The sequence below is a fragment of the Dipteris shenzhenensis genome, chromosome 12, assembly GCF_047967505.1.
Source record: "Dipteris shenzhenensis isolate YYH24624 ecotype China chromosome 12, Dip_SZ_1.0, whole genome shotgun sequence".
Classification (NCBI taxonomy): domain Eukaryota; kingdom Viridiplantae; phylum Streptophyta; class Polypodiopsida; order Gleicheniales; family Dipteridaceae; genus Dipteris; species Dipteris shenzhenensis.
Window position 1 is genome coordinate 43,907,558 of NC_141607.1, and position 24,532 is coordinate 43,932,089.

General features: G+C 42.8%; 1 protein-coding gene across 1 annotated transcript in view; it reads right to left on the bottom strand.

Moving 5' to 3' along the window:
* Positions 1–2,578: 2,578 nt before the first annotated feature.
* The window catches only part of LOC147896262 (uncharacterized), an 89,857-nt gene continuing 67,903 nt past the window's right edge, over positions 2,579–24,532 (bottom strand). Inside the window, exons 5-7 of the mRNA XM_087383092.1 lie at positions 14,657–14,734; positions 14,474–14,536; positions 2,579–3,130 (exon numbers count right to left, since the gene is read on the bottom strand). Of these exons, the coding sequence (XP_087239218.1) occupies positions 3,086–3,130; positions 14,474–14,536; positions 14,657–14,734 (186 nt within the window). The 3' untranslated portion in view covers positions 2,579–3,085. The remainder of the gene's footprint in view (positions 3,131–14,473; positions 14,537–14,656; positions 14,735–24,532) is intronic.

Sequence of the window (24,532 nt, forward strand, 5' to 3'; positions counted from 1 at the left end):
CAAGATGCACAAATGATGAATGGAGCAACATCCATGAAATTAGCACAAAAAGCATGTTTGATGAAAGTACTACCCTAGAGAAGGGAGAGGAGTAAGAATTCAAAAGAGTCAAATTACATCACCAACGATAAGGGACATACAACAAGAGCCTCTAAACAAGAGAAGCGAACGTGCCCACTATCGGATCTATTTGACCAACAAGCTTGGGTATGTTAAAGAAGAGAATAAAAGAGTTATGAGTATCAAGATAAGACTATTGAACCCCTAAGTTCTAAAATACTAGAGGCCAAGTTGCAAGAAACATATTTTGCAAAAGAAGAGGCAAAAGAACCTAAGAATAGAGAACGAAAGCTAGGTTGTAGAGCTGGAGGTGGAGGTGCAAGCTCCTTCTTTCTCCCACCCCTTGGATTGGATTGGATTGTGGGGGGTTCCTTTTTTGCTGCATCTATTACATTGTGATGCTCAATCTAGTACTTTACTAACCTACAACAAAACTACCCAATCTACCAAACATCGAATGTCATATTTATATCATATTAACTCCATAGATGAAACTAGCATAAATCCAAGTGTTTCTTTTGGTTTGAGATTTGATCATTTAAAATCTCTCTTCTTTTTCTGCATAATTATCGAAATGCCAATATTAGGAACATGACTTACTAACTCCACGTGCTATAAAGATTTTACATACAACATTGGTGGAAATAAAAGTATTGTACATTTAGTCATGAAAGGAGAACCATATAAACATGGCACTTTTGCATATAAAGCAATACATATGTAAGTGTAAAAACTTTATTTTTTATTACTCTTTTTTCCATGAATATTCATCATGACAAGTTCGCTTCTTGGCCATACCAATCACCTACCACCTCTTGTGAATATTTAAACATCTGTGTAAGATTTCCAAAATTAAAACGTTCTTAAACAACGTCCCTTCTTAGACAATTTATATTCAATTAACGAGCTAAAATATATATCAAATTTCAATCAAGCAAAAAGTTAAGCTTTGATGGAAATTTCAATTTAAATTATATTTTAAGTACTTCAAACATCAAAACAAATTGAAACTTAGAATTTTAACTTATTTTGGGTAGGAGGTTAATGATTAAATTACCTTGTGGTTTTTAATTTTTACTATGGCTTGCCACTAGTGGCAAGGATAACACTTGACAAACACATCAATCAAGAAGCCATGCACGCATTAGACTAAACCATGCTCTCAAGCTCATAGCCCTCATAGAGCATAATTTGTGGATTTCGAGAAAATGAAAGCCTTAGACTTATTACCGGGCCAAGGATTGTACATAATGTTAAATGGACAATAATGGGTCTCTATGAGGTCACAAGCAAAGCGTGCACCTCAAATAGATTCTTTCAAGAGGTGAGTAACACCATTGAGAAAGCGATTGGCGTGCCTTCTATCCTCCACTCCCTTTGGACTATACATTGATGGGCTCTTTTGCGGACACGTAAGGTTGAGGCAAGTACACTATGTCCATGACTACCTCCCATAGAAAGGAGCCAAGGGTAACAACAATAGCCCTCAAGCATGTTTTAAAGGCACCAAGACTCCTAAGGATCTAGTCCACACAGAGCTATCATTACTCCTGGATAAAGGATGGCAAACAAGACAAACTAATTTCCCTTCTCTAGTTCAAATTTCAATTTCAACACTAGACTCTTATGAAACACCTGAAGATGCCGACCGAGGACACTTTTTTCATACGATATAATTTGATGGTCTCATAGATCGAGTCAAAGGAGCATTTCATCTTCAAGTGCCCAATATCTCTTAAAAGATAGTTTTGAAGTGCTCTCCCACTTTCATTCTTATCTAGATCAGAGCTCCCTTCATCCATGAGGCAATTAGGGATGAAGAGCGCTTACTCAAGTACAGAGACAGGGACGAGGCACATACACAGTTCTTCCAACCAAACCACACAAATCACCATTCCACGGGCAACCGGCAAGGTAGAGATCCAAAGCTACTGACACAACACACCCAAAAGAGGACGGATGCACAAATCATGCTTGGAGACATTCCTTCCATGTTTGGGACTAGGACACAACCGACGAGTTGTTGTGGCCCTATCAGACGCAGAGCCACCACTAGGAAGCCACGCCGGACCACATCCATAGCCGCCAACGTTCTATCTCTAATCCAATACTACCACAGCCCCGCTAGCCACCAGGTCCATCATGACTTCCCTTCTAGGAACCTCCAATATATGTTGTACCCGACCAGACTGACATTGGATTTGATGTGAGATGATGATGATGATGTTGATGTTATAACTATGTGATACTGATGATTTTATGACCATGTGGCATTTAGCATCTAGCATGGGTGATGATGCTCGTTTTTAGAAGCTCCACCCTTTCAGCTTGTTGTATCAGGTTTCTCACAATCTCATAGACACATCGGTCTTCTAAAGACTTCAAGAGACTCTCTCTCTCTCTCTCTCTCTCTCTCTCTCTCTCTCTCTCTCTATCTCACACACACACACAGGACCATGCTCCAATACAGCTAGAACACAAATGAGACAGTTCATTGACAAGACTGTTAGTTGCAAGTTATAATACAAACCATTTCCTCCAATGAGCCCAATGTGTCAAACTTATGTGAAAGATGAAAGCTTAAATATCAAAAGCCATTAAAGTACATACTTTCAGTGGTCAGAGTCATTTGGCATAGAAGAGCAAGCCGAGCAAGTCCCATCCTGCACAACATGACAGTTAACAAAGCTACTTTGGTGTCCTCGTCTGCATTTTGGTTCTGGTTTGAGCTGCAAAATGGTGTGCCATGGCTTAAAAAAGGCCATTCGCCTGCATTTGACAGAGCTTGAATAATAGTGAAATAGAAGCAAAGCGCTGCAGGGACTTTACTACCGCTTGTCTAAGATACAATGCTTGCTGATTAGGTCTGAAGCAGCTGGTGTGCAACTGCAGAAAACTTGGTGTCATAAAACCACTCCATGGAACCCAGGTGCCAGCCATTGGCAATCAATAAAAATCTGAAATCCTCATGACTTGCAGCAACACAAAATATAGCTTAGCCAACTTGCATCATCCCTTCCAAGCATCATTTTCTTGAAGAAATGGCTAGGAGGATTTTCTTTCTGGGTCCCTAAAATATTAAACAGAAGAGCTTCAGTGTGTTTTCTAGTATATTGTAAACACGCACCAAAAGATTCAAACCACTTCAGTACACCTTCAAGCCATCCTAGCATTCCTTAACATTCATATTGCAAATGATACCACAACAGAAAAACAAATTTATACACGCCAGGTAGTAAAGCAAGGATTACTCTTGGCAAAACACAGAAAAGCAAACATCCAATGGAACAAACATCTTTGGAAAATTGCAACTTGTACAATCTTGAGCCCTTCTGTATAGCTTGAAGTAATCCGCTGAGCTTTCATAGAACCAACTGTGGAGCAAGCTTGGCAGCCTTGGAAAATGAGCCAGCCACCAATTAAGGTCCAAAATGCAGCAAAAAAACAGCCATACCCTTCACCTCGGGATGCGTGGAATGAACAAGAAGATCAACATCAAAAGAAATCCGTACATTAGCCTTAGAGGGAGAGGAAGGGGGTTAAGTGTGCATGACGGGCTGCCACGTGGCCCCCTCATTATTGCTCTAACCCACAAAAACCAATGAAACATTGGTTTGCCCCTCACACTTACATCCTAACCCTTCTAACCAATGGAACATTCGTTTCTCTTGAGCCTAACCTTTAGACCCCTCAAAACCTTACCTTGCCTTGCCCCTAGCATGTAGGCCTAGTGTGGGCACCTAGGGACTTCTAGGAAGTGTCGCTTCCCCTGGGCTAGTCCCCTAAGCCAAAGTGAGTCACGGTTCATAACTTCACGTCCCCGTGACACCAACAGCAAACTTAACAAAGCAGATCTTTACTCAGAAGTAAAAGAGCAGCAGGCCATAGTACATAATAAGAAGATACTGCGCATTGGAGGACTGCCCAATGACTGCCTTGGCTGCTTTAGTATAGAAGAGGCATACACAGAAGATGAGAAGATTGCATGCCTCAAGAAAGAAATACCACAAGTAGAATGGGATGAGAATGATAAAAACTCTCTCCCAAGCAGACATGCAAGTACACGTGTCTTTTAGAGAGAGGGCAGGAAGAAATAAGATTTCTTCGACAAACACACAAGTTGAAGGGCACGAGGATTTGGACCTCCAACAACCTCACCCCAACTGAGCTGAAACGAATGTCGGGCTTACCAAAGTGAAGGATGCACCTAGAGCTGGAAAATGGGCTGTGTAGCAATAATTAGAGACTTCAAATCTAAACCCAAAGACTCTCAGTCTTAAACTGATGTTATGAAGGTCGTTTTTATTACTATTATAGATTTAGTATGTAGAGGGGTGTTGTAATAATCGAGCTGAGATGCCATGTGCGCTCCTCAACTCTCTGGTTTAGCTAGATGATGCAAGTCATTTTGACATTTTGTCTTTTGTACTATAGGCCCGTGAGGCCTCCAAGGACATTAATATGACTCTCTCTCTCTCTCTCTCTCTCTCTCTCTCTCTTTCCCACTTCACCTACGCTCGTCCTCCGCTAGCCTTGCACTAGCCCTCCGTCAGCCTCCGCTCCACCCTCACTCGTCCTCTTTCGTAGCAGCAGCAGTGGCTCAAGGGGCAGCTCGCCTTCTTTCGCACAACCCTAGGCTGGGCTGAACCCCTAGCCCAGCTTAGGGGTTAGCTTCAACAAAGGGGTTTTCTCAGATTGATGCAGGCCAATATGGAGTTTCCCAAGACGAAGTTGTTCGTCTCTACCCCGACCAGCAAGCCTTCGTACTCCTCCGTTGCAGCAACACCTAGCCCTTATGCATTGACATTCAAAAGAAGGATTGAATCGAACCCACAGGAACAAATCCACTACCTACAGCATGAAATTAGAGAGCTCAGGCTTATGGTTGCAGCTCTTGGAAGAAAAGTGAAGGAGATGGAGAGCAAGGACAAGCAAGAGATTATTGCAGAGGTTATGAAAAAATGCAGCACATCCCCACCAACACCAACACATGTTTCTACAGTCAAAGAGATAATCAAGACTCAGGTTAGCTCAGCCAAGGAAGAGATGGCTATTTTGGCCAGCAATAAAATTAATAGAGCAGATGTCTATGCAGAAGTTAAAGAGCAAGAAGCAGTAGTACATAACAAGACGATACTACGCATTGGGGGGTTGCCCAAAGATTGCTGTGGCAGCTCTAGTGAGGATGTAACTCTCACAGAAGATGAGGAAATAATATGCCTCAAGAAGAATATACCTCAAATTGAATGGAATGAAAACCACATTAGCTACATCGCACAAAAGGGAACACAAATGCAGGTTTATTTCAATGAAAGGATAAAGAGAGTCAATATCCTCCGACAGACAAATAAGCTGAAGGGTACAAAGATATGGACATCTGAGGAGCTTACTCCGCCTCAGCTCAAACAAAGGAATAGTGAACTCACCAAAGTCAAGGACGCACGTAAAGCAGGAAAATGGGCAGTATATCGAGATGGAATAGCATTAATCCGAGATTTCAAATCTAATCCGAAAGACCCTCAGTCTTAAACTGATGTAATGAAGGCCTTCCTGATATAGGACTACAACTTAGAATTGTGCTTTAAAAAGCTCGAGCTGAGCTGCCATGTGCACTCCTCAACCCTCTCTGGTTTATCCAGATGATGTAAGGATTTATGTTTTGCACTTTGTCCCATGAGCCTGTGAGGCTTTCTGCGGACGTTAATAGATCTTTCTGTCTCTCTCTCTCTCTCTCTCTCTCTCTCTCTCTCTCTCTCTATAATCTGAAGAATCTATTGGAACAGCCGGCCCACAAGTTTGGAAGCTACTTAAAATCGCAGCAAAATTCTCAGACTAGCACAGAAAATAGTCTCACAATGTAGAAAGATTTGGGAGACTTTTATTTCAATGGTTATAATGGACCACTATTTAATTCAATAGTGGTCACCAGCCCCATAGATCCTGAGGGTCTCAAAAGGACTTTACTAAAATCATATCATCTCTCTCTCTCTCTCTCTCTCTCTCTCTCTCTCTCTCTCTCTCTCTCTCTCTTTCTCTCTCCCTCTCTCCCCGTTAGCTTTTTTATTCTAAACTTCAGATCTTCCATCTCGATCTTTGTATAAAGCGTAGTAACATCATAGGTTTGAAGGAGAATAGGAGACTCTTTCTTGAAAGTTTAAAGAGGAATTAAAAGTTTCCCAGCTCTATATGTTGGAGGGAAACCAATAGTTTCCCACCAGGATCCAATATTACTACGACCACTTTTTGAAAGCAACAAAGTATGGAGTGATTATCAGACCCTAGTACCAAGAGGATAAACGAGCCTCACATGCACTAAGGATTGCCATTGCACAAATGCGGGTCTCGTCCATCAGTTGAGGATTGAGGCAGAGAGGACCTTAGACACACCTAGAGAGACAGACCTACAGGTTATGCACACTATAGGACGTGGAGACGGAGATGTTGGGATAAGTGTGATCAAGGGCTTGCTCTATGGTGCATGTGTGCATCTAGGGGAGTCACATGTGTGTTTGTGTGTTGTAAAGGCACATCAAGTGCTATGATGTGTCTAGTGTGTGACCTAAGTGATGATGTAAGCCAAAGGCCCCCACATGGGAGGTTCCTTTGATTTAGGCCAGTCCCACTGATGTAGGGGCTGATTCCCACTGATGTAGGGGCTGATTGCCACTTATGTAGGGAAGGTACTACCTTCTCCCCCTTTCTATAAGAGAGAGTCACCTCTCTCACAATCTATAATAGTGAACTACATTTTGGTTTCATCTTGTGCTCTCACACCTCTTTCAAGATGCATCTATTCTATCCCACGGGATTCTACACTTGGTATCAGAGCTTTAGGTTCTAGATCTAGCCTAGCCTAGCATTAGATGCTCTCTCTAGCCTAAGCCCTAGTTAGGTGCCACATCATCATCTCCTTCTCACCTCCATCTTCCACCTTCCCTTGCCAAAGTCGATTTTGGAAGTGAGATTTCTCTTCAAGCTCGCATTCTCAGCTTCTCATCTTTCAGAAGAGTCTTCCCAAGGTCAGGGCGAATCTACAGAACAAGCTATACACGCTATCTCGCCATTTTCGGGGCGGCATTGCCTCGGGAAGCTGCGTCGACCTTCTTCTTGGTTCTCACTGTGGAGAGCAACATTGTTAAATCCCTTCCAGAGGGAGCTGGGCGACATCACTACCTTGTTGCTCATCAAGTATGAGCTTATTTGGAGCAAGCTTCGGGCCAATTCATCAAAAAAACAGTTCGGGGTTCTTCTACAGTGTTGGCTGACGTGCTTATCATTTGCAAAATTCCTCTCTGAGGGTGAAGCCCTACGTGTTTTCCTTCCTCCCCACTGCAAAATCCCTCTGAGTTTCGGCCTCTACATGTCGATTTGGAGTAGATTTTCAAGCTGCCTCTTTGGCCATGAAAGCTTGACTATGCTAGTCTAAGTTTGACTTTGGGCAGTCTAAGTTTGACTGGTAGTTTGACCAAGACTTATTTTCAGTTTGCTATGCTCATTTTCTAGCATGTTCTTGGTCTGCTTGGACATCTTGCATAAATGTTGTTCCAACTAATTGCCTCATGCTTTGACAATTACTTAAGTCACATAGAGAAATCCAAGTCAAAGTATTTCGGTGTTCACTCTTTGAAGGATTATTTTTTATTGCTCATATTTCACTTGTAAGGCACTAGACACTGCCCTCGGGTAAGACCTAATGGATATGGGGAGAAGGTGAGAGACACATGACTGGAGACGAGCTGAGGCACGAAATGATGTAGATTGATTGATTAATCACAGCAAGTACATAGCCTCTTTTATAGGCTGGGCAAGCCTTACAAACACCTCATAGATGAGGTCACACACAAGAGAATCTAGATCCTATAATCTAGGTGAAGAATCACATGAGGTGGCACAAGTGGCCTCAAGACTCCACACTCACACAACTGTAGGACATTCCTAAGACTCTAGGACCACACACACTAGGACCACACACACTAGGGCTCCGATTCCAACAAACCCCCCCTTGGAGCTAGGGTGAGAGACTATGACATCATCCAGACTGTGCAACCCAGGCAATCTCAGAGGCTAACAGCTGAGCATAATTCAGAGGTTGAACCAAGCACTCTCATGGCTTAGGTGTCAACATGATCAGAGACTCAAATCTGAGCATGGATGCATGACCAACTCATAGGTCTAAGGAGTACACCAACATCCTGGAACTCGGCCAGGCCTGATAAAGGAAAGACATAACAACCCCCCCTGTCTCCTAACTGGGTACATGGAAGTAAATGGAGCCTTTTATAGGACAAGGCACACAAAATGACAAATTATTACAACATTTTAGGGGGACTACCCAAGGCAGAGTACCTAACACACATGACTCTAGAAATCCCACTCTTCATCTATCACCTCATGGAGGGATAGACCAGAAATAGCAGCAGTGCAGGCTTGTTCCTCAGGTCCAGAAGGTGTAGTTTCTTCGTCTTCGTCCTCGCTCTGCTCTGCAACCAAATTCTCTAATTTTTTCCAAACGTCATTTGCACTCTTATCAAAATCCACATGGTGGATAAGGTTGTCAGCTAAAGCTAGGCCAATGATAGCCATTGCTTTATCATTTTGAATCTCCCACTAACTGATGCTATCATCATCACTTTGAGGTTTTGGCTCCTTGCCATTGGTGATATTCCATAGCCCTTCTCGTATAAGAAGAAGCCGGAGTTTCGTCTGCCAAGTTGGGAAATGGCTCCCTGAGAATTTCTCGATGAGCGAGGAGTTTTTTATGCTATCCATTGGTGGGAAGGTCTTAGCTGTTATTACAGCCAGTGTCTAAATCCCTTACAATGTTTACTCAGATTTCAAAAAAGGCCCAAATTTTACATGGTAGAAGCTTCAATTATGCCAAAGGAAGACATAGTACAGAAAAGCCCTAAATTTTAGGGTTAGGGTTACTGCAAAAATTAGGGTTTGCAGAAAATTGGGGCTTTTCAAAATTTCCTAGAGCATAGTGTTCTAGCAACACTAGGGGAGCTTCAGACCATAAAAGCCCTAACAAATTCACCCAAAAATGAGGCAAAAATCTTCAAAAAACAAAAAATCTCAGGCGGACTGTCTGCTAGTCGATGGAGCTCATGTGGAGAGGCAAACGAAGAAGATCAACAGCGTAGAGCAACAACTCAGATCTGTTGTGCGAGTTGATGGCCACAGCCCTCAGATCATCAGTCGTCAAGTCAGCTCCATGGCTGGCGCCGTCGCAGGTCCAGTTGCGTGGGAGCAGCAGGTTCGGTCGGAGCAGCAGGTGTTCACGTCGGGTTCACCACGGAGCAGCAGGTGCAGAGACTATATGGCGCGCAGGAGCAGAAGCGGGAGCAGCAGCGTGGAGATTTCGAGGCTGTTTGGTAGGCGTAGAGTAGAAGCGGGAGCAGCAGCGTGGAGATCAAGTTGTACGGCGCCACAGCAGCAGCATCAGCGTGGACAACATGGATTGCAGGCGGCAGGCAGGCTGTACGGGCTGTTGTACGTACGGCGCCATAGCAGCAGCATCAGCGTGGACAACGTGGATTGCAGGCGGCGGGCAGGCTGTACGGGCTGTTGTACAACAGGTACGGGCTGATGTACGGCAGGTACTGAGGCTAAAGAGCAGTCGATGGTGAGGCTTGGGTAGGAGGTAAGGCTTAGTCAGGGAAGACCCGCTCTGATACCAATTGATGGAAATGGGGAGAAGGTGAGAGACACATGACTGGAGACGAGCTGAGGCACGAAATGATGTAGATTGATTGATTAATCACAGCAAGTACATAGCCTCTTTTATAGGCTGGGCAAGCCTTACAAACACCTCATAGATGAGGTCACACACAAGAGAATCTAGATCCTATAATCTAGGTGAGGAATCACATGAGGTGGCACAAGTGGCCTCAAGACTCTTCACACTCACACAACTATAGGACATTCCTAAGACTCTAGGACCACACACACTAGGACCACACACACTAGGACTCCGATTCCAACAAGACCTTGCCATGGAAGCTAAGACCTTTTTTGATAAGTTTGATGGAGCTAGTTTCCATACTTGGCAAACAAAAGCTAAGTTTATGCTTATGAAAAAGGGGATATGGAATGTTGTGAATGGAAAGGAAAAGAAGTCTACAAAAGAAGAAGCTAATTGGTTGATCAAAGACAAGAAGGGCTACTTCAACAACAAAGCAAATCTGGCCGAAGGAAGAACTCCATCAGCAAATGAAGAATCAAACTTTGAAAATAAAGACTATGCTTTTTAAGCACTTTGTCTTTTGAATTTTTTGTTTATCATCACTTGGTCAAATTTTGAGGTTCTCTGCCTGGAGTAGTACTCCAAAAAGAATATCATATGTTTTGTCTTTTGTAAATCACCTCTGGTCACCATATGATGTAGGCCATGTGATATGTGTTTTGTCTATCCCATTTTTGTGAACCTCACACCCTTGGGAACCCTTGCTAGCATGAGATCCTAGCCATAGATTTATCCTTGACCACCATGAGATGGCATGAGAAACTATGAGACTAGATGTATCCTTGACACTGCAAGAGGCAAACCCTTGAGGAAGGGTATGTTGGGATAAGTGTGATCAAGGGCTTGCTCTATGGTGCATGTGTGCATCTAGGGGAGTCACATGTGTGTTTGTGTGTGTTGTAAAGACACATCAAGTGCTATGATGTGTCTAGTGTGTGACCTAAGTGATGATGTAAGCCAAAGGCCCCCACATGGGAGGTTCCTTTGATTTAGGCCAGTCCCACTGATGTAGGGACTGATTCCCACTGATGTAGGGGCTGATTGCCACTTATGTAGGGAAGGTACTACCTTCTCCCCCTTTCTATAAGAGAGAGTCACCTCTCTCACAATCTATAATAGTGAACTACATTTTGGTTTCATCTTATGCTCTCACACCTCTTTCAAGATGCATCTATTCTATCCCACGGGATTCTACAGGAGAATCATTTCCTTTGTACTTGCCCAATCTACTATGAGATCCTTGGATGATACCATTGCCTTTTCCTAGGAGGGGCACACTTTTGGGCCATTCTCTAAGCTGGCCATTGGACTCTATTTGATTGAGATGCAGCGACACAAAGAGTCTCTATTGAGACATATCAAACAACCCACAAGAAACAATGATAGATAGAGCACCACATGTCACAGATTTCTACGAATTTGAGTTAGCCCAAGATATAGTGGAGTGGAGTAGTAGTAGCTAGCTGATATGAGGGCAGAGTGTCAGCGAGAAGAGACGATGTGGAGCTTTAGAGCCAAAAATAGAAAGACCACGCACGGTGCATAGGTTGACTACAGCACGGACGATGGAGGTCAACCCATATCTCAGCTCTACTCAGAGAGGACTGTTAGAGTCGAGGTGTCACTCTCGATATGCTTCACTGGATAAAGAATCAAAGAGACCAACGAGAGATGACCCGATATGTGATATCTTTGCATCCCACCAAAGAGCTGCCATGGCACCAGGATAATAGATGACACTCGATCACATCTGTCGTCATCTCACAATTTTTGAGTTTTTGTGTTTGTGTGTTTTATGTACTAGTTTTGAGCTTCTTCGCATAGCACTCAGCAAGTGCCCTAGCGAGCCCTTCGCATGAGCCCATAGTGGCTTGTATGAGTTACTTTTTCGATGTTCCTTGTCTCATAGGCACATGAGGCTCCCGAAAACCTAAATACATCTCTCTCTCTCTCTCTCTCTCTCTCTCTCTCTCTCTCTCTCTCTCACGCATGCGTCATTGGGCATGTCCATACATGCATGTGCCCACATGTTACCATGCATACACTCCTACAAAAAATAATGATCGTAATTTCATTTAGCATCCATTACAACCAACAAGCAGCCATATAACACGACGACATTGTTGGAAATAAGTGTCCCACTAGGAGTCCTATAGAGGGCCCTAAGTGAGTTAGAATAGAATAGGCTTTACGTGTGAGTGCCATGTGGCACCTAGGGGATTATCCCATATAGATTTGTCTTTTGTACCTTGTACCTGGCCCTATATATTCAAGGGTCACATCATGAATAGTACTTCAGCTTGCTTCATTCCTCTTGCATTCTTCCCCATGTCATAGTTTTAGTATGATACCATGCTAGATTTCTAACATGGTATCAGAGCCATGTTTCCACCTCTTCCTCTCAGCTCTCTCCTAGTTAGCCTCTTCTCTTTCATCTACCTTCTCCATCTTCAGCCTTAGTCTAGTCTAGTTCTAGTTCTATCTTAGATCTAGCTCTCTTTATCCTAAGTCATCTCTGCTCCTCATCGAAATAGCTGTCAGTACCTTTGTTCCTGGTGCGCCTCAAGCTACTAGCTGCGATTTCTCCTCCAGGGCTGTGCCCCCTTTCCTTCTTGATCGTTTTTCTGTTTCAAATCTATGAGTTGGCTGCTGGTACAAGGATCACGTGCTGCCCACAATATGGTCTCTACTATCCAGCTCGTCATTCTTTGGTGGAGGTGTCTGTTGCTGATCTATACGCCTATGTTTACTTCTGCGCACACTTGTTCCAGGCAGCGACCCCATTCCCTGCGTACCCCTATCGATTCTATGTTGCGCGTCTCGGAATCTTCATCGCCCTAGTTCGCTGATATTTTGGAGCAGCCCGTCACTCTTTCCTATCGCTATGCTGTGTCTATCTACAGTCAGGCTGCGCCTCTTCCTCCCACCATGTTCTCGGCAGAAGAGCGTCCCTTTATGATTTCGACATGCTACTCTATTGCTGGCTGGTGCCCTTATTCTGCCGCATATTTTTTCTGGTCTTCGACATCAGATGTGAGATACATGCTACAACTTTCTGGCTGCCCACTTTCTTACTCAGCTTCAGGTTATATTTCTGCCCCAGCTCCTCGTCACCGAGCTGGATGTCTCACCAGAGCAGCCCCTATTATATTAGGCTTGGCGCACAGCAGCATGTTAGTACTCTGATTTATGGTGCCTTTCTTCTCGCGATATATGCTCTTCCAGGCCGTCTTATTCTCAGCATGAACATCTACCTCTGGATCACGATATGGCTGTTGCTGCTCGATTTCAGCTTCTTTCATTGATGAACATACAACTCGTTTCTAAAGAGAAGTGTCGAGCCATCTCTTTCCCGACTCGATATGATGTTTTATTGTCTTCTCCCATAATATTCTCATGGCATCCCATCATCTATTCAGTTTTCATTCTCATCATATCATCTGAACTGAATTTCAATTTTGTAAGGGATCAGACACTGCCCTTAACCGGGTAAGACCATCCCATCTCTCATTTATGGACTTGCTCTTTTTGTTCCTACCCTTGGGCACCCCCATTATGAGGAGAGCTTGCCCTTGAGGAGGGTTATGTCACAAGGTCCATCTCATTATTTTTCAGTGCATTGTCTATTGTGGTCCAACCACCACTTGTTTTATGGGACCTTCAACAGCCTTCTATCAGGAATGTCTAACAACTTCCTGAATCTCTTGGCTGTCTATCTGTCTCATCTATGTGCCTATCTTTTTGTGGTTTAGTAGCCACATGTCTTTGGCACTATCTGTCTGTTTGATCACCTTCTCTTCTGTCTGTTCTTTCCCTTCATATCTGTTAAGACTCTCCATCTGATCTGGGAGATAGTATTTTTGAGGGATTGTCTTTGAGGAGGGATCCTATCTGTCTGATCATCTGTTTATCTTCAGATCCATTTTTGTCTCTACCCTTGAGAACCCATATGAGGATATCTCTCGAGGAGGGGTTTTGGATCGTGTCTATCTGTCATCTGTCACTATTTGTTTCTTTTGTCTCCTCCTAGTGTTCCACTTAAGGAGGGTGTTGGAAATAAGTGTCCCACTAGGAGTCCTATAGAGGGCCCTAAGTGAGTTAGAATAGAATAGGCTTTACGTGTGAGTGCCATGTGGCACCTAGGGGATTATCCCATATAGATTTGTCTTTTGTACCTTGTACCTGGCCCTATATATTCAAGGGTCACATCATGAATAGTACTTCAGCTTGCTTCATTCCTCTTGCATTCTTCCCCATGTCATAGTTTAAGTATGATACCATGCTAGATTTCTAACAGACATACCTTCCCTTTTATTTCTTGGGAGACACGTTGCTCTTGATCTAAAGAGGTAAATTGATCCTACTTTGATTAGAGAATGTTATCGTACAACGAAAAATCCAAGTGATGAAATGGTGCCCTATGTTACAGGTGTGCGCTATTTAAAAGGACACACATATAGACAGATGGAAAACATTAATGAGTTTTAAGATATCCATTTTGCCTTAATGGTGCTGTTGAATACCCATAAGATACACTGATTGCAGAAAGTGAGGCAATTGTCAAAAGCAATCATTGTGCACATATGATAGTACTATATGGCCACTATTCAACACAGATTTAAGTATAAACAAACAAAATTTTAGAAAGTATACAAATTTGAAATTTACCATGGGGATTCCCAACTCTTTGAGATCATCATCATTCATGTGCCTCAAAGCGGTCATATCTATCTGCACAAGCACAAATGATCGATCCCTCAATAAGCGAATCTTCATACAGGAACCTATCTCACTATTAAAATAAAAGCAACCTGAAAGGAGGTGCCATTTCATGATGTCATCGATACACACCTCCTCAGCCTGAAATGTAATCATATATTTGCCTAAGCCAAGAGTTTGTAGCAAACCAGCTACAGTTGGTTCCTCAATCTGAAATTGTGAGATTTTCAATAATTTAAGCTATACAAACTTGTCCTACAATAGACTTGGAAACCCACAAACACAAATCAGTTGCACACACTTCCCAGTTATATTCAAGCAAGGTTACTCTAATTTTCCAAGGCAAGCTAAGACCAATACATTCAACATCAAGTACTAGTGAACAACACCCCCCCCCCCGAACCAACTTATATACAAAAAACAGTATAAGCATCCCACTCAAAGCTACGACGTCTAAGATGCTCCCACATATGCAACTGGCACTGCAGATTCAAAAAACAACATGATGTGCAAGCTTTGAATGGACAACAGATAGTATCTAAAATTTTGATCATCTATCCTAAAAAGCACTTTTTAGCCTTTCTTTCTAAGCAGAGCAGGAAACCATATTTAATATACCATATTTCAACCATACATGAACAAGCTGATATTATGCAATGAAATGCAGATATAGCTAGAGTCAAAGGAATTTACACGACCCCCCCAAAAGTTTTTAAGCTTGAGAAAACAGCTTTATGTTTTGACTTTTTGTGGCTAAATAATAAGATCATGACATCGATTCTAAAAAGAAAAGATACCCAAAGGTAGTAATTGTTGAAGATGTTTGCTCTTGGATAGATTTTCTTTTGGATAATCTTTACATCACAATAGGTGATTCTTTGTTTCAACAAATTATCAGAATCCCTATAGGCACTAACTGTGGGGTCTTTTTAGCAATCTTTTATCTTTTCACTTATGAAATTGAGTTTATGCAACGTATTATTTCTATCAATACCAGCCCTATCATTTTACATAAGCTTAGCCAAGTTAGGAGTTTTATAGATGATTTATTTGTACTAGATGTTCCTGACTTCAAGACTTTATGTACAAAGACGCTTGTGCTTTTGGAGAAGGAATCTATCATCATGACTCGTGAACTAAACTGTACTTCTCTTGTATTTTCTTAGATCTTAGACTTTCTCGATCTTCCATAGGATTAGAAATTGATATAAATGATAAACGTGAAGAACCTGAATAAAGTGGTTTACACATTATAAAAATGCCTCACATTGACATATCTGATTTGGCAAAATATGGAGTCATTTCTTCCCAATTCCACGCCTTTGTACAACTAAGGAGTCTTTTATCACTCCATGTAGTAATTTGATCACTTTACCAATTCACAAGAGGTATAATCCAAAAAAAATGATGCAAAAAAGTACGCGCAATCTTAGATATGAAGTCTTTTATCTATCGTGTCGGCCTTAGGCGTGTTTAGAATGATTGAACATAAGTCTTTTATCTATGGTGTGTCGGCCTTAGGCATGTTCAGAATGATTGAACATATGAACAAAAAGCGGGGTGCTGCCTAGCCCATTTTTCTTTTAGTTGCAAAGTAGAGTTTGATTGAGTATGCATGTGCTTTCTAAGTTAAGCATGTAATTTTGTGTCACCTTCTCCCTCTCTTCTTTATTTCTTATTTTCTTTCTCTTTTGTTGATTTGACATATTTTAGTAAGCATTGTTTTCCCAAGAGACTAGTGTGCCAAACAACCATTCCTTAGGTGAGCTTGGAAGTAATATCTATCTAGCCCCTGACCTCATGTATGAATCATCGCGAAAACTAAAGATTGCCCCTAGGCTTGCACGATCTCCACAGCTGCTCTTGGTGAGCAAGACTGTGTCGATGAAGTATTGCCCGCGAGGCGTTGAAGATCACAACCTTAGCCTTGCCAAAGCTGATTGTCAAGTCTCTCTCCCTACAAAACACCTGTAGAGCCTCTAGGTGTCATATGAGGACTATATATCAGCATAGGCTCTAGAGGTGTCATGTGAGGACTATATATCAGCGTACAATAGTATCAATCAGCAAGCAATGATTCTCGCTTCCCAGGCAATCAATGAAGGTCATGCCCTCATCAATGTAGAGCCCAAAGAGTGTCAGTGAGAGGAGACATCCTTGCTTCACTCTGATCGTGCTCTTAGTCCAATTTGATAGACCTCTTGGGGCATGTACTCTCCCTCTAACTGACTTATATAGACTCACCACCTCTCAAATCATGACTTCTGGGATAAGCATCTTTTGAAGTCTCCCAATCATACAAGATCGTGGAACTGTGCCAAAGGCCTTCCAAAAGTCGACAAAGCAAGCACAGTCTTTATGGGATCTCAATCTTGCCTCCTCGATATAGATCGTAGGGTGAAGATGTGGTCAAGCGTAGAGTGGTGCCTCCGGACCCAGTTTGTCCCAAAGCCATTGTCCATGAGCCTTTGTATAGGAGCTGATCTCTTTTTCTCTCTTAGTACCGACCTGCAAATCTTGGCCAATGTGTGACCAATCATAAACACAGTTCCACGAAAGAAGTGGGAAAGGCCGAAAAACTTCAAGTCCCTCTAGAACTGAGAGAAGTAATATATTGACTCTATGAGAGGGTTTTAGGAGAGTTAGCACAACCGCTAGTAAATGGATCGTGATCCAAGGGAAACGTTGTTATAAGTAGTAATACAAGAGTGAAGCAAGGATGCCTTTCTCACCAAACTTTTTGGCCACTTTAGTGATAATTTGGAAGAGTAGATGAAGATACATAGCAAGGAGCCGTGCAGATTGTAGGATACGCTTTGCTAATAATTATCTACGCAAACAATGCGGTATTCTTAGCCAAGAGCAAGGAGAACTTGCAAGCACTTTTAGATTCATTGAGAGAACTCTACAAACACTCCAAAATGCAGGTCAATATAGATAAGACAAAAATAATAGTGATTAGGACGTAACAAACAAGAAGAAGTCACCTTCGTAGGAGTGTCCTTGGAAACAGTCAGCAAATATAAATATCTAGGACTGGATTTCGTGGACAATTACAAATGGAATGAGGCTGACTAAAGAACACACTCCATTTTTCTGAAGAGGCTAGTCGTAGTTTAGAAACCTGCTCAGCATAGTACCTTGTTGTTTCAATAACCTCCTAATTTTTCCAGTTTTAGCTCTATTCCTCTTTGTTGCTATTAGGAGGTCCAACCTATCTTGGCTCTACTCAAAGGCGCCGGCAAAGTCGAGGTGTCCCTCTCAATATGGCCCGTCAGTTACAGGGATCATGGAAGACCGCATCCCCCAACGTAGTGACAGATAACATGACAGAGACAGATATGAGATATCTTTGCATCCCACCGAAGGACTGCCATGGCACAGAGAGAGAGAGAGAGAGAGGTGGAAGCCATAGCGCGGTTGATCAAGTTCTCATGGCCAAAGAATCCAACTTCTTATGCCAAGAGCCAACCACTCTCGCGTCTCCTTTCAGCTCACCCTACCACAACACACACAAATCACTCTCGCGATATATACAACCAACCCACCGTTGATGCCAAAGAATTCTTCCTCAAGCACTCTATTCATGAAGCAGCATTCCTCATATCATCAAGATTGCAAGAAAGCCCAAATGGTGTATCCATCAATATATACCCTTATAAGACTAGAATAAGTCCAATCATACAAGTTGTTCTAAAGACCAAAATCTACACAGAAAATAAAAGGGAAAATGAAAGAGAAGAAAAAAGAGGTAAACAAAAACTTTTATGAAAAACAAGACATACTTAGCAAGCAAAGAAACACTTAAGTCGTCATCAGTGCCCAAGCGTAAGCAGCTATACTTGGTTTCTAAAGACCCGCGGAGTCTCTTGGGCAAACCTAGTGCTTACTAAAATACGTCAAATAAACAAAAGAGAAAGAAAACAAGAAATAAAGAAGAAAGGAAGAAGGTGACTAAGAAAAAATAAACAAGCAAGAAAGCCCAAATGGTGTATCCATCAAGATTGTTGGCACAATGATGATTGTAAAACAAGCTATAGTACTCACATTCCCAAGCCAACCATGGGCACGTAAAGAAGGAACTGGCCAAGCTCTTTAGCCAATCCTTTAACAAAGGCTTTCCCATAGCCTAGACCATCAACACTATTCTGCGAATCCACAAACAAAAGGCCCCATAAATACAACCAACTCTTCGATTGCCTCGATCGGCCACTTAATGGACAAAGTAGATAGGCAGGCATTAAAGATCTACAGGTTAGAAACTAGAGCTAGAGGATGCTCGCTACAGCCAAAAACCCCTGCCAACAGAAGAATATGCAATGTACACCCAGAATATTAGGTGAGGGAACTGTTTTAACAGAAATCCTAATGCAACAGAATGATCTCAAACCTTCACTGATCTCTCTCAAAATAGATACACTTAGCACTCACCCACTGCATAGAAAAGACGAGAAGAACTTAGGAGTATATTCATCCACAAGCCTAGGAAAATTGCTCAAGAATGAGCTAAACACATCCAACCCAAAGATACTCGGTAAAATAGGCAATCAAGGATGATTACACAGAATAGAAAGTTGAATTACAGTCCTTCAATCTGCGGAGCCTTGAGGGGCTTCAGTGGCTGTAGGAAGTGTACTGGAATAGGCACCTATTTATAGGAATAGAGGAAGGCTGGAACGCTGCAAGAAAATAGCCAACCCAGTCTGTAAAACTTTTTTTAAGATGTAACTGGTTACTGTTAGAATTATAGATATAATTCAGCAGTGACCAATGTAATATAATAAGCTAGTTAGGGGCACTTTTCCCTCTTTAAGAGGTTTTTCCCCCTAACTGCAGTTAGTTCACTAACTATGGTTAGTGACTACTAAGGTTTTGTCACTAGGACAAAACCTTATCTTTCCTTCAGTGTGTTGTACTCTCACTCTCTTCTATTGCAACTAAGCTTTCAGCTTCCAAGCTTCCAGCTCTCACACTCTCTTGCTCTCTCACTCACTCTCTACTCACATTTGGTATCAGAGCAGGTTCAAGAGCTTCGGGCTCCCTGCTCCCTTCAAGTTCTAGCCCTTTGCTTCAAGTTTCAGCCTGCTCCAACTCGTCCGTACAGTCCGTACGACAGTACGGAATTCTGACGTACTGCATCCGTACAACCTCCGTACTGCATCCGTACAGCTCCCGTAAAGACTCCGTACAGTTTTTGTGCAGCGCCGTACATCGTCCGTACAATTTCCGTGCAGCGCCGTACAACGTACGTACAGTCTCCGTACAACACCGTACAGATTGCCGTACCTGCATCGCTTCTCCCCGTACAGCTTTTGTATAGCTACCGTACAACGCCGTACAGATCGTCGTACCTGAGCTGCAACGTCCGTACAGATTCGCCGTACAGATTGATTCCGTACCTGCGCTGTCAGTTCCATACCTGCCGTACAGTCCATACGTACTGTACCGTACAATCCGTACTGTATCGTACCATCTATACCTTTCATAGACCTGCGTGCATTTTTGTACTTGCAGATCTGTATTTGCAGAGTTACACAGGTTTCCTTCAACCACAGGTGTTCTTTGGCAAGCACATCTTGCAGAAAACCATAGTTTGGTTCAGTTGTTTGGGAGTACATTTGGGGCATTTTGTATATTGCAGACATTGCAATCATTGTGCAGTTTCGGAGCTACATCTGGAGCAAAATTGCAGATTTTGTTTAAAATTTGGGGCTTTTATAGACAAATCTGCAGATCTAGTCTGAAATTTGGGGCTTTTGTTCAAAAATTACAGATTTGGGGCTTTTAGTAATTTTGCCCCTTTCTGATTGCAATTTCAAGCCACAAATTGGGGCTTTTGTGTTGGGAGAGCATTTTTTGGAGTATTCAGTTCATACTGCCTTTCTTGGAGTGTTTGAAACACTTTTGGCAGATTTAGGAGAGTTTTTGATGCTTGGACAGATTTCTGACAGTGCAAGTACAGAAATCTAAGTTGCATTTACAGCCCGTGCTTTTTTGGGAGTTGTGCATTTCATTCCCAGTAAGGGAATTCAGCTTTGTATCTGCTTTAATCTTTTTCTCAGAAATGGCCCATCAAAATCAGAATGAGTTCCCGTTTGGTGGTCTTTCACAAGAAGACAAGTTGGATGGTACCAACTACTCCCTCTGGAGTTTCATGGTACGTAATATTCTGATTTCTCGAAATCAATGGGATTATGTCGATGGGGATGAGATCCGACCAACAGATATTGCACCTGCTACCCCTCCTCAGCAAGGAGGTGGAAGAGGTCGTGCACAGGGTGCAGCTGCAGGACAAGTTGTTGGTGCAGCTACAGTCAATACTCCAGAGCAGAAGAGATGGGATTCACGGGATGCCTTAGCTTTGTCATGCATCTCTCTTTCAGTGAAAAGATCTATCATTCCGCATATCCGATCGTGTAAGACCTCCAGGGCAGCGTGGGATATCTTGGAAAGCATGTATGCAGCACGGAATGATGCAAGGGTATCTTTCTTGAAAAAAGAGTTGAGTAATACACATATGGAGGAGGATGACTCCATGTCAATCCACCTCACAAAGCTACAAGATCTCAGAGAGCAATTGGTAAACATAGATGAAATTATTCCTGATTCAGAGATGATTACAACCACTCTGAATTCTCTTCCTGAGTCTTATCTCAGTTTTCACACTTCGCTGAACTTATCATTGAGGGGGGGTGCAAATCCCCTCACTTTTCATGAGTTGATAGGACTTCTGCTTCAGGAAGAGCAGACCAGGAAAAATTTGGCTTCACATGCAAGTGAACAAGCCATGCTCTCAAAATTTAAATCAAAAACAAAGGGACAGGCAAAGACATCAGTAAATCAGCCTTCCAGTGGGTCAGGACAGACTTCACAAAAGGCTAAAAATGATGCAAGCCAGCCCAAAAAGAAGGGTTTTTGTCACTACTGCAAAAAGCCAGGTCATCACATAGCAGAATGCAGGAAAAGGCTTGCAAAAGAAAACAAAAACAGCTCAGGTATGGCTGTTTCAGATTCAGCCCCTCATGCATCTGACAGTGGGGATGCTGCAGCCAACTTTGTTGGTCAGGATTATGCCTTTTTATCTTGCATTTCAGATTCTAGGTTGGCTGTTCCAGATGCTCGAGATAGTACAGCCTCCTGGAGTGATGATACATATGCATTTTTGACTTGCAGCTTTGACTCTTCTACAGATGCATCTGCTTTCAGTGTTAATAAAACACTGAACACATGGTATTTTGACAGCGGTGCATCCAAGCACATCACTTCTAGGAAGTGTCTTTTTACTTCCTTGCATCCACCTCCCGTTGGTAAGAAAGTCACTTGTGCCAACAACTCATCATATTCAGTACGTGGCACAGGAGAGGTTGAGTTCACTGCCATTGATGGCTCAATTTTCAGACTTTCAGATGTCTTATATGTGCTTGGCATAACCAAAAATCTCCTTTCTGTGTCCACTCTTAACAGAGGGGGATTTCAGGTCATCTTTGAGGATGACAAATGTGCTGTCCGAGACAGGGAAGCTAACTATGCCTTAAGGTTATCTGGTACTCTGCTGCGTGGGCTTTTTCAGCTTGATATTTTTGAGAAAAGAGCAGCCCATGCTCTGGCAGTTTCTACCCCTACAGCTGCCATGCAAAATGCAGAATTATGGCATGCCAGATATGGCCACATGCATTACAACAGCTTGATGACACTTCAGAAGTTTTCAATGGTTGATGCATTGCCACCTCTTGAGATACCTCCTCCACATGCCTGTGAAGGGTGCATTTTAGGTAAGATGCATAGATTCCCCTTCAAGAATGATGGTTCAGTTAAAGCTGTCCGCAAATTGCAGCTTATACACAGTGATGTCTGTGGTCCCATGAGGACTCCGTCGTTGGGTGGTCATCTCTACTTTGTTACATTTATTGATGACTACTCCAATTTTACTTGGGTTTATGGGCTGAAAAAGAAATCTGCGGTGTTTAAACACTTTTCAGCCATGGTTGAAAATGAAACCGGACTCAAGATACATACATTACGCACGGATAGAGGTGGGGAATACCTATCTGCAGAATTTGATGCTTTTCTCAAGGGCAAGGGTATTGTGCATCAGCTCACAGTCAGGCTGACCCCTCAGCAAAATGGCAAAGGTGAGAGGAAAAATAGAACCCTCATGGAGATGGACAGATGTATGCTGAAAAGCAAACACATGCCTCATAAGTTCTGGCTAGAGGGTTTGATGTGTGCCAATTACATTTTGAACAGGGCTCCCACTAAGGCTTTAAAAACAAAAACTCCTTTTGAGGTCTGGAATGACAGGAAGCCTTCAGTGGATCACTTCCGAGTCTTTGGATGCCTTGCCTATGCACATGTGCCAGTTGAATTTAGGCACAAATTGTCAGATAAAGCCATCAAATGCATGTTTGTTGGATACAGTGCAGAAAGCAAGGGGTACCGTCTCTACAATCCTGCCACACGCAAAATCATAGTAAGTAGAGATGTGATATTTTCTGAAAATTCAGCTCACACTCAGGCTGAATTTCAAATGCCTTCGTCTTTAGAGGATGTCTTTGAGGGGTTGCTACCCATTGCTTTGGGTTCCTCTGCTGATTTTTCTGATCCAAATCAGAATTTACAGCAACCTCCAGATGCTTCAGTTCCGCCACAGGATGTCTTGCCCCCTCCACAGGCAGTGGAACAGGTGGTGCAGCAAGAAATTGCAGACATACATGCAGCAAAAACAGTCCCAAACTGGCTGTTACAGACTCTCAGGGAGAGTAAACTTGATGCTCCGTTACCTGGCAGGACTCGCAGTGCAGCAAGGCACATGGAAGGTGCTAATTCAGTGGAATCAGCATATGCAGGTACTCTCCTTGATGAGGAGGAGCCTGCCACATTTGAAGAGGCAAAGGATAACGTGCATTGGATGAATGCCATGCACGATGAGTTGCAGTCCATTGCAAAAAATCAGACTTGGAATGTTGTGGACTTGCCACAGGGTAAACATGCCATTGGCACACGATGGGTATTCAAAGTCAAACGGAAGCCAGATGGCTCCATTGACAGATATAAGGCCAGGCTGGTTGCTAAGGGCTATGCTCAGAAAAAGGGCATAGATCATGAGGAGACATTCGCTCCTACATCCCGGATGACCACCATCCGATCAGTAATTGCAATGGCTGCACATTTTGAGTGGAATGTTCATCAGTTGGACATAAAAACAGCCTTCTTAAATGGGGACTTGCTGGAAGAGGTGTATGTCAAACCACCTACGGGCTTTGGAATTACAGCGAATGCACTTCAAGTATGCAAGCTCAATAAAGCTTTATATGGGCTGAAACAGGCCCCTCGTGCATGGTATGCCAAGATACATGCCTTTTTGACCAGCAAGGGGCTGCACAATAGTCCTACTGAGAGCACCCTCTACATCAAGATGGATGGGGGGGAAATATTAGTCATCCTTCTTTATGTCGATGACTTACTGCTCACAGGGTCCAATGAAGAAAAAATTACAGATTTCAAAGCTGATTTGCAGACCAACTTTGACATGTCAGATTTGGGGCTGCTTCACTTTTATTTGGGGATCCAGTTCTCTCATGAGAGACGTGGCACTGTTATGTCTCAGTCCAAGTATGTTCAGAAACTCTTGGACAGATTTAACATGCAAGAGTGTAAGTCCATAGCCACTCCTATGGAGCCGGGGCTGAAACTCACAATGCATGATGCAGGAGAATCAGTTGATGCCACACTTTACAGCCAGGCTGTTGGATGCCTCATATATCTCTGCAACACTAGACCTGATATTCAGTTTGCAGTATCTCAGGTGAGCAGGTACATGCACAGCCCAAAAACTATGCATTGGCAGGCAGTTAAGCACATCTTCCGTTATTTGCAGGGCACAAAGTCTTTTGGCTTACTATTTCCCAAGGGGGGTGACTTGCAGATGCATGCCTACAGTGATTCAGATTGGGCTGGTGATTATGACACTAGGCAGTCCACTAGTGGCAATTGTTTCTTTTTGGGTAA